The 11538-nt window shown below is 33.8% G+C and overlaps 1 protein-coding gene across 1 annotated transcript; it reads right to left on the reverse strand.

Annotated features, from left to right (window-relative positions):
- Positions 1–659: 659 nt before the first annotated feature.
- On the reverse strand, positions 660–8874 carry JCHAIN (joining chain of multimeric IgA and IgM). Its single transcript, XM_038556270.1, has 4 exons — positions 8714–8874; positions 4733–4859; positions 2203–2283; positions 660–1533 (listed from the first exon to the last, which is right to left on the reverse strand). Exons 1-4 carry the CDS (start codon positions 8778–8780, stop codon positions 1329–1331), a joined length of 480 nt encoding a protein of 159 aa, XP_038412198.1. The 5' UTR covers positions 8781–8874; the 3' UTR covers positions 660–1328.
- Between the last annotated feature and the right edge of the window lie 2664 nt (positions 8875–11538).

Genomic DNA, 11538 nt, shown 5'->3' on the forward strand with positions numbered 1-11538 from the left:
GACTGTTTTGAGGGCACTTATCACAGCTTAATCACCAAAAAATGTAGTACAGTTCCTTACATGTGATAAATATTTAATCAATGTTTACTGATTAAATAAAATTCAAAAACGTGGCTAAAACCACACACTAGATTAGTCAAGAATGGTGTGTCTTTAGTACATCAAAACTATGATTCCTACTGATACTAGAGTGTCCCAGCTTTATCCCTAAGACAAAACAAAAACAAAAACCTAACACTGAATAATCAGTATGAATACAGTGGAAGTTATGTAAATTTACTGTTACCATTAAAAAAAGAGAGAAAACAGAACAATGCCTCTTCAGGAAACTGACTTTTACTAATCAGCCTCCTATTATTTTAAATCCAGAGTAAGCATTTACGTTCCACAGAACCCTTGGGTATATACATCAATTGGTCTTGGCTTTCTGCCCTAAGAACTCTTCTGTGCCATGATCAACACTATGTTTGTCAAGAGGGACCTTGCCTTTTAAAGTTTAAATTACAAAGCTATTTCAAATATGTATGTGTATGAATTCAGTGATTAATGCCTAATTATTTCATACTTACAAACTGTTCATCAGTAATAATTTATATTTTAACTTATATACAACAAAGTTAATACGAGTAAACTTTTCAATAAATTATTTCACACAGGTATATGCTTATGAATCTATTTAATTAAGCTGTGTTAGAGAATACATATTTTTATACATATTTCATTAGATTCAGTTACAACATAGATTATTTCCAATGGGTATTTCTTATACTACCTTGATTATCAAAAACAGTTTGTATCATCTGCCACCAAACCTGTGCTATGTCAATAGATATTTTTCTATTATCAACTTAATTACGTCACTTTCAGCTCATCAGTTTCTTAAATGGACATCCTATTTTAAATTATTTGCGAATTCCCAAAATATGTTTTCCAATTATTATTTCTCTAATGAAGATATGTAACTGACCTATATTTACATATGTTTTCTCTACACAGTGATACATTTTAGAAAGAGAATAGTGTGGAAGGTGCAAAAGCTCTGGCTCTCCAAGGCAAGGCCAAAAAAAAAAAAAAAGTGATATTTAGTTATATCTTCTGATCTTTACTCTTTGAGTTTAAGTATGAGAGATTTCAATATTAGAGTGAGAACATACAGTTGAGATGTAATTTCAGTAAAAATAATAATGTTACTATTCTACTGGGGGTAGTTTTATAGTATCAAAAAAACACCACGGTTTCAAATTCATTGGTAGTAAATATATTAGCTTTCTGGGCCAAAATGAAGAGCCTTTTAAGAAAAGGAGCCGTGCAGTTAGCAATGACGTAAATTAGTCAGGGTAGCAGGAATCCGGAGTCAAGGCTGTTTCCACCATCTTGGTCTGACCGCCATACATAATTGGGACCCGATTTGTGTAGCATTTGTTTCTGTCATAAGTGTAGCAGGTCTCAGTGTCTTCATCACATAAATTGCTCTGCGAGGCAATAACTACTTGATTATCCAGCTCCACTTCTACAAGATCACATTTTTTACAGCTGAAAAATAAATACATTCATTAGACAATCCCCATCAAATGTTGCCTCAGAATCTGAGTGACTGTTCATTCCTATCCAAAATCAGCTAGATCTGACAACGGACAAAACATAACTTCTTTCAGACCTCAGCTACTCTCCAATACAGAATAGTTTATAGGATTTTTCAATCTTTAACATATAAAAGTTAGTTGAAAGTAAACAATGCAATTAATGCTATGATAATATGATTGTTTTGTCTATACCATACAACAACTCCTATTCTGTTAGGTTTGTTTCCACCTGTATACTGGGATTAAACAAATTCTCTATGGTGACAAGGAAAGCAGAATATCTTTAGGAAAAAGAAATTGTTTGCTGTTGGATTCCATAGCTTCTAAAGAAAATCTACATGTTAATATGTCTGAAATCCAATTATTTTACTATTAAGACAAACTGGCCCTTCCTGTACTAATGGCAATAATGTCTTATTTAGAATGAATTTATAGCTAATTTTTATGTGATAAAGTCATAAATTTATGATATCTAATAATTAACATAGAAATTAATGTATTCAAAATCTCAAATTGTATTGGTAAATGTTTGCACCCCATATTTTCAGAAACATTCCTACTAACAAATTTAAAGTTATTAACTTCTATATCTATATTAGCATGAAGGAAAATCTCTTACAGGTCAGACAAATGGTACACAAATTTCGTTCTCACTGGTGAGGTGGGATCAGAGATATTCTCCCTATTGTTCAGAGGAACACTAAAAAAAAAGAAAAAAGAAAAAGAAATAATGAAACAAGCAGATTGCTATTTTTGGTAATAAGTATATTGCTGAGACAGTACCTACTATTTCATCAGGAATTTAGTACATTTAGCACTCTAAACACTCTAAAAGCACTCCACAGTAATACTACTGCTCAGATTTCACAGTAATTTGCCATATTTGAAACATTTCTCATTCAAAATAAACCTCAAAGAAACTCCTCTGTCAATGATCATTGCTCTCCTGGCAAATCCCTACTTTTCCTTCAAAAACCAGCTCAAGATTTACCCTCTATATAATGATCCATTCTCACTCCTGAACAAACTCCTTCCTCTTCTGTTTCACTGAAGTTCACATATCTTTATTATAACAAATGCCATATCATAGTTGCTTGTCTACAGAGAAGTTGCTTCCCCAGACTACATAAATTCTTTGAGGCAAAACCACTTAAGGGTTTTCAGTGCCTTTCTAGATGTGTGGTGTGTAGAATATGTTCAATATTTCTGGAATAAATGGACAGATATTATTATCCGTATTTTTGGAATGCAGAAATTATAAGCCAGAGATCTCAATGACCTACCCAAGTTCACACAACTAAATAGTAAAGCTGTAACTGGACTCGAGACCTCTTGATTTGGTGATGTTCCATGAAAAATTAAGTAACACTTATTAACTAGTTGAGGTGATTTCATTAATTTTTACATTTTTTCATATATGTCATCATTCCTCCACACATGCACCCCTCCCTACCAAATGGCACAAAGGAAAACGTGAAGAGGGATTTAGCAGTACTATCTACATAGATATCAAGCCAAAACCTTAGATACCATCCCTGAGTTCCCCCCACCCCGTGATGATCTGTATCTAATCCATCTCACAGTTCAACTGATCCGGATTCTTGTTAATCTGTGCACTTGGTTCAAGACACCGCCATTTCTCTCCTAGATTGTAGCAATACACTCCTTTAGTCTTGACCCCTCCAACGTATTAGTCACATTATTGCCAAAATGGCCTCTAAACTACAAGCCTGATATTCTCGGCTTAACAGTGTTTCCACAAAGAAAACAGAATAGCCCTTTGATGGCATAGAAGGCACTTCAGGATATGCCTCCACCTCTCCAACCCCATCTCTCCCCATACCATCCTCTTTACATGCCAGCTATAAACAATCACTTGCAATTCCACAAATTTACCATGCTTTTCCCATCTCGAAGTCTTAACAATAACAAAAACGATAAGAGTTCTAACATTAACTAAGTACTTACAGTGTGCCTGGAACTAGGGAAAGCATGTTATGTGATGATCTCATAAAACCCGCACAGCAACCATTTCCTTTTCCTGGAATGATCTGCCTCAACTAGCAACCCTGTCATTCCGCACACACATTTACCCAGTTAACTCCCACTCAACCAGCTAAAAGCGTCTTCCACTACTTATTCCAAACACCCCTGCCTGACTCCCAGTGCCACTCTCCCTTCACCCTCCAGGATTGGACCAGGTGCCCCTCTTTAGTCTCCTATAACATCGTGTGCTTATTCCTGCCATAGCATTTACAATACTGTATTGTAATTGCCTTTTAAATTATTTAAAGTTCCCTATTAGACTGTAAATTATTTCATGGCATGGACTGTGTTTTATATAAATTGTTGTATCAGCTCCAATCCTCAGTGGAATTCAGTAGAACTCAATAAATGTTTGCCAAATGAATGAATGAGTGAATGGATTTATTCTTCATTAGATTGTAAAGGCTCTAGTAATATCAGAAAAGGCTTTAAGTAATGAGAAGGATAAACACATATGAGTGTCTACTATGGGTTTTCAAACACTGTCCTAGATGCTTTTGTCTATTAGCATATTTAATTTTGTCCATTTAGCATATTTAATTCTTGCATATTTGGCAGCGTGGGTGGCTCAGTGGTTTAGTGCTGCCTTCAGCCCAGGGCGTGATCCTGGAGACCTGGGATACAGTCCCACGTCGGGTTCCCTGCATGAAGCCTGCTTCTCCCTCTGCCTGTGTCTCTGCCTCTCTCTCTCTCATGAATAAATAAATAAAATCTTTTAAAAAAATTCTCACATAAAGTCTATGTGTACATATACATACATAGATAATTATCTAACAGGTTCATGTAAGTGCTACATATCAAAAAGAGGAGTAGCGGGGCACCTGGGCGGCTCAGTTGGTTAAGTGGCTCACTCTTGATTTCGGCTCAGGTTATGATCTCAGGGCTGTGAGATAGAGCCCCCCAAAGAGCACCAGGCTGGGCATGGAGCCTGCTTAAGAGTCTCTCTTCCCTCTGCCCCTCTCCCCACCCCACTCTCTCACGTGTGTGCTCTCTAAAGAAAGAAAAGGAAAGGAGACATACGTATTGCGTTCAAACAATGACTAATATCAGAAAGTATCTCTGCTTACAACATGAAGAAAAAAGAAATTTAAAGTGCCACGTACATAATTCTGATGTTTCTCTCCACAATGTCTTCATTAGGATCATCGGGAGAAGGGATGATCCTGGAAGTAATCCGGGCACACTGACATTTGTTGTCAACAAGAACAGTCCTTTCTTCTTCATCTTGGGCTTGAAAGACAAAACATATTAAGAAGAAAGGGGAGAAAGGCCTATTCATATAGTTTTATTGAGTTAATTTATCTTTTTTCAGTAGAAAAATTAAGTCTTATGATCAGTTTCAGCTTTCTTCCCCCCCCCCTTTTTTTTAAGATTTTATTTATTTATTCATGAGAAACAGAGACAGAGACATAGGCAGAGGGAGAAGCAGGCTCCATGCAAGGAGCCCGAAGTGAGGCTCAACCCCAGGACCCTGGGATCACACTCTGAGCTGATGGCAAAAGCTCAACCGCTGAGCCATCCAGGAGTCCCCAGATTTCTCCATTTTTGTTCTCTTTCCTAATCTAAAATGCTAAGTGGAATCTCACAGCATCATGAAGGAAATCCAAATGCCCTCCAAACAAATTGTTTTCTTTTTCCCTTACACCAGTCTGTGGGAACCTGGGCTAGTTTTCACCTAATGCTTTTAACAGAAGCCCAGCGTTCTGAATTAATGTAGCCTTGTAAAAATCAGTGCCAAATGACAAAATAATAGACTAGATTTCTCTCAGGCCAAAGTAATTATTCAAAAATGAACAAAAAATAACATCAGATTTTTAAGTCCCAGTTTGAAGTGTAACATCCTTCTTGAACTCCCACTTACACACTTTTTTCTCCTTAGATTGAATAAGAGTTAGGAACAGGAAAAAAAGAAGTGGGGGTGGTGGGCAGCCTGGGTGGCTCAGCAGTTTAGTGCTGCCTTCAGCCTGGGGTGTGATCCTGGAGACCCGGGGTCAAGTCCAACGTCGGGCTCCTTGCATCGAGCCTGCTTCTCCCTCTGCCTGTGTCTCTGCCTCTGTGTGTGTGTGTGTATGTGTCTCATGAATAAATAAATAAAATCTTAAAAAAAAAAAAAGTTAAGAACAGGCTCATTTGGGGGCACCTGGGTGGCTCAATGTTTGAGCATCTACCTTTGGCTCAGGTCATGATCCTGAGGTCCTGGGATCGGGTCCTGCATCAGCCCCCCGCAGGGATCCTGCTTCTCCCTCTGCCTCTCTCTGTCTCTCTCATTCTATGTCTCTCATGTATTAAAAAAAACAGACAAAAAATAAATAAAACAGCTACCAACTTCCCCAATATAAGCCTACTTTGTGAGACCTTTAAATATTCTCCACTATAATTTTCCCAAACTTGATTATATTCTTCTTTTTCATAACTATCAGGTTATTATTGCATAAGGATTCAATCAAATAAAATAATAAGTGCTATATTTATGAATATTTCTTATAAGAATTATTTTTAAAGATATGGCATAGATAGATGTAAAGTGCTATAAATTTGCAAAAACAAACAATAATAATGATGTTTGATACATTTTTGTTCTATTTTGTTTTTAAATTAAACTTTTTATTTTTAGATCACTGTAAATTCATATGCAGTCATAATAAATACTAGAGAGAGAACCCAAGTACATTTTACCCAGTTTTTCCCAGTGGTAACATCCTGTAAAACTATAGTACAATTTCCCAACTAGAATGCTGAATTTGATAGAATTTACTAATGTGAGCTTTTACTCAATGTAGGGTACTTAAACAAAAAAACTTATAACACAATACCATAAAATTAACCCACTAAATATGTTTTTTATTTCTATAATTTTAACTAAATGACCTTTAAAATTTCCTCCCATCAAGCCTCAACTTAAAAAAATATTTAGCACATTAATCCAAGTTATAAAGGTTAAATGATCAGGATATATATAATTGTAACAGGAAGTCTACTTATTTCAGAGGTGTCCCAGAGCAGAAAGGACCTAATTACAGTATTTCAGTCCCAATGATATCAGTCATTACAAAAACACTTTAGACCATTGTTTTGTCTTCTAATTGTTGGAAGTACTTTACAAGCATTATTATGGCATTATTCATAACTTTTTAATACATCTTCTGATAAAAGTGTATAGTATTGGAAAAGAAACATCAGGAATTCAATCCAAGATAATAATATAACTCTTCCTAACATTTTGAAAAGAATGAGATGACTTAAATTGTATTCTCTTCGCTACTCCTATATTCCTAAATGTTTTTTTTAATTTAAATTCAATTAATTAGCATATAGTGTTTTATTAGTTTCAAAGATAGAGTTTAGTGATTCATCGGTTGCACATAATACTCAGTGTTCATTTTTTCAAGTGCCCTCCTTAATGCCCATCACCCAGTTACCCCATCCCCCACCCTCTAGCAACCTTCAGTTTGTTTCCTATAGTTAAGAGTCTCTCATGGTTTGTCTCCCTCTCCAATTTCATCTTATTTTGTTAAATGTTTTTCTCAATAAAACACAAACGAATGTGTAATGCCTGACCAAAAATACAGACTGAGTATGAGACTTGACTATTAAGTCTTAAATAGAAAATTGCTGTATTTTACTTATAGCATATAACTTATTTTCTTACCAGAAACCTAGGAAATAGCTATCACTTTTTATTACTATTTACTGTTATTACATAAAAATATTAGGCAGCCTAATATATCTACCAGAAAATGTACAAATACAGTTAATTCACCAGGACTTAGAAAATTCTAACGTTCTCACTGACAGGCAATATTTTTCCAAATAAATCTGTTGTTATAGATTGTGCCTTGCTTTATCCAAGAGTACCTGAGACATATACCAGGTGCTCAGTAAATATTGTTAAATTTAATTTAGTTCAAACAAATAAGAAAATATACTTAACAACACATACTTGATATGAACATAATGAGTTTACTAAAAGGTGATTCTTCAATACAGGCAAAATAGGACAGAAGTTAGGAGTGTGGGCTATAGGGTCCAATAGCCTGGGTTCTACCTACCACATGTTTACTGTGTGACTGTAGGTAAGTTATTTCATCTCTTTAAATCACAGTGGACTCAACTATATGTTAGAAATATTAATAGTACCTATCCTCAAATGGTTATTGTGAGAATTAAATGGAATAGTACATGTAAAGCAGTAAGCATAATGCCTGGAAAATAGTATGTACTCAAAAAATGATAGATCTTTTATATATATTTTAGGTATATAAACATGTTCATAAACATGTATTTATTATGTATAATTATAAATACTGTACATGTTTTAATACTATCATTGTGTTTAAATATTATTAGAAATTTATTATTTCTAATGCTACATTAGTTTAAAATATATGTAAAATGACTATTCTTAATTACATCATACCCTGTTCTGAAATAAGAATAGTAAGCTCAGTAAGTGTTAGAAACAATCAGGCCAAATTATATCACTTCTAACTCATTACCCTTCTCGGTGAAAATTACTACATATTCAGAGTGTATTCCATTTTCTACATTAGTTTGAAAGGTTAACAAACAAAATAACCAAAGTTATGCCATCAAGTCATAGGCAACCTGTGTAACATTAAACATTGTTAAAGTTTACATAATAAATCTGTAGGCTCAAATCCAGGAAAGTTATTAGAACTAATATCAGTCTCTAGGGAAGTAAAATCCCAATGCATTCCATATTGTAGTATAGTAATTATTACTTCATTTCTCCAAAATATTTATTTAAGAAACTCAAGGAGAGGATTACTTACTTTCAAGATTCAATATGAGTATTTATATAAGTATAGCTATCAATACTTATCCAGAAATACATATTTTCTAAGTTATAGTAGGCAAATGAATAAGAGAAAAAAAAAGAATAAAAAGAATTACAATGAATCTTCTCTACAAAAGATCACTGCCCATATAAAGATTAAGGAATGTTAGAAAAAGTAGCCAGCTAGCTAGCTAACCAAAGCACAAACACAAATGTTTAAATCTGAAGAGCAGATCTGTGTTATATTTTTCCTTTTATGTGGGTTAATTTTCAAAATACCACATACCTGTCACAAGAACAGCCTTAACAAAAATGGCTAGGAATCCCCAGAAAAGCAAATAGTTCTTCATCATGACTTCACTTCTTTTTGAGAAACTGAAGCTAAAAAGTCAGGGTTAAGGTGTGTGATCTATAAGGAATGTGCAAATGATGGCGCTTCTGCTTTCTTAAAATAACACTCGAGGTAGCTAACAAACTAAAAACAATCACAACTGCGGTTGGAGTCTGAAATTCAAATGCTGCACTAGACAGATTACCCTATTTTCTTCCAAAGTATCCCCCCAAAAGCCATGATTGATGCAATTATTCTTTATTTTATATTTACTGTATAATATTAAACCAAGAAGATTAATGATAATTTCAAGTAGGAGTACATTACGAATGTTTAAATAGGGGTTCTCAACTTTATTTCCTAGATAATAAAGTTTTCAAATCAAATATGTGACATTTGTTGTGCCCAGAACAGAAACTGAAGAGAAAAAGAAATTCATTTAAAGCCTTTGAAGGAAAAAATAAATAAATAAATTAATTAATTAATTAATTTAATTTAATTTAAAAAATAAAGTCTTTGAAGGTCCCAACTGTATCTTACGTCAACTTTTTCTCCAAGTCCTCAATTAACCAAGCTACCATATTTAAATATACATATTATATATGATATACCTAATATATACATATTCTGATTGCTTTCAGTTATTATATAAACTCAAACATGAAATTGGAATTTGAAACAGATGGATACTAGATGTATCAGTTGCCATGGTTTAATTTGATAGCATTAAGGCAGACCTTGTGTTTGATCATCTAGTAACAGCTTTCAGAATTATAAACCCATGAAATGATTTTCATTTGAGATGCCTCAATAGAAAACTGAATCACTACAGGATATTTTGTAAGTTTTTGTCATTAATGAGTGTCAAAAAGCAAACAAACTAACAAACAAACAAATAAACAAAACTCTGAGCTTTTGGACAGGACTGCCTCAATATGTTAAGAATTTCCTGTCTCTTAGGCAAGGCTGGTTCCAAGAACATGTTGGTTATATATATATATATGCAACATCAAATCTATGTTACTTTTGGTTCTCAGTTCTCTAATTTTTTTAAGGGTCTCCTAGAATTTTGAGAGGCACTAAAGAAGTATTTCAGGATCATAAGTAGGCAAGCAGATTTCATAGCTAATGGCAGAAGACAGCAGAGTAAAAACTAATTATTAAAGGCTGGCACATAATTGCACTCTTTCAATCATGTACTGAATGTCTAACATGAACAAAGTGCCAGACACTAGAACATACAATGCTACTATACTGTCAAACTGTACTTTCATTTTAATTTCTACTACCATAGAACTTAGAAACTACTTGGGGTTAAGGAAAACATACTGGATCCACATGAACAATCGTATCTATAGAGAAAAAAATAAATCTGGAAACACATTATTTTAGTGTATGGTCAGGATGTCAAAACAACTATCAACACTAACTCTAACTGTAGTTTCTAAATGACTGATTTATTCATTCACTCTAAAACAGAGTAATTAAAAATTAGCTGGATACTATTTTTTTTTAAGTCATTATTTCCTTGAAAATAAACTCAAGGCTAGATTTCCTCACCAAAGCAAATTGAGTAAATCTCTGGGGACAAAATTTTCCCCTAAAACTTGTTTTGTTTTTAATAAAGCAAATATTATTTAATCCATAGTTACTAAGCTAAAGAAAGTTCCATAGTTACTAAGCTAAAGAAAAGTTCTATATTTGATGTTTCTATTCTTTCAATTTTACAATTTTATATTTCTATTATGGAAACTATGCATCTAAAGGAAAAAAAAATAAGAGATTTACCCAATAAAAATAAGGTGTGGAAACAAAGTGGCACTTTTGCCACCAAAAAGGAATTACCCATACCTGCAATATAGGATCAGGACCAGAGTATTGCCAAGCATGGTCCAAGGATTATTTTCCCTAGACCCATGTGGAATAAGTCAAAATATGGATTTCCCGGCTACATCCAATCAGAATTTCTAGAGATATGACTTGTAATATGTATTTTTAAAAGTCTTCCAGTTGATTCTAATGTAAAGTTTGAAAATTTGTAGACTAGAAGCATGAGAGGGAGGGTGATAACTAGCAGTATCATCTATTTATAGAAGACCAAGGGGTCATTAAAGGTGATTTTAAAAAAATAAATAGGCTTACATTGAAAATAATTCTGTTATATAGGCAAATTGGTTCATAATTTTTTAGCACTAACCAATTATATATAAATAACAGGTCCTGGTTTAATTTTTAAACCATTTCGTCTCCAGTTGTAGTTATTTTCTTCCCACCAAAATATGTGAATAGTAGAACACTTCCATGCAAGTGAGCTAAGTTACTGGGAGCTCAGCCACATGTTCTAAATTCTTCACCAAAAATGGTTTATTTTTCTACATTCATATATAAGATTCTTCTAATAAGAGTTTCAGTGATAGACTCATCTGGATGAAAGAGATCCTAACATAATCTAGTCTTATCTTCTTTACTCCCACTCAGGTTTTATTTCAATTTCCTATACAGCAGACAGTCTGAGTTCAGCATTTGTTTAAAAACCATCTGAAATAGGTTGATGCATCACTTCCTCACAGCTTATTATATATTTGAGATATTCAAGTCATGAAAAAGACTTTATTCTCTTGGGACACAGAGAAGACACTCTCCTTGTTTTGCTCCTATCTCATAAGTGACTCTTTCTCTGTCTCTTGCTGAATTTTCCAATGAATATTGAAGTTTGATCCTCAGCCTATTCTTTTCTCTCATCCTCTCCTTAATTAACTTTATCTGATCCCATGGCTTTG

The sequence above is a fragment of the Canis lupus genome, chromosome 13 (genome assembly GCF_011100685.1).
Source record: "Canis lupus familiaris isolate Mischka breed German Shepherd chromosome 13, alternate assembly UU_Cfam_GSD_1.0, whole genome shotgun sequence".
Taxonomy (NCBI): Eukaryota; Metazoa; Chordata; class Mammalia; order Carnivora; family Canidae; genus Canis; species Canis lupus.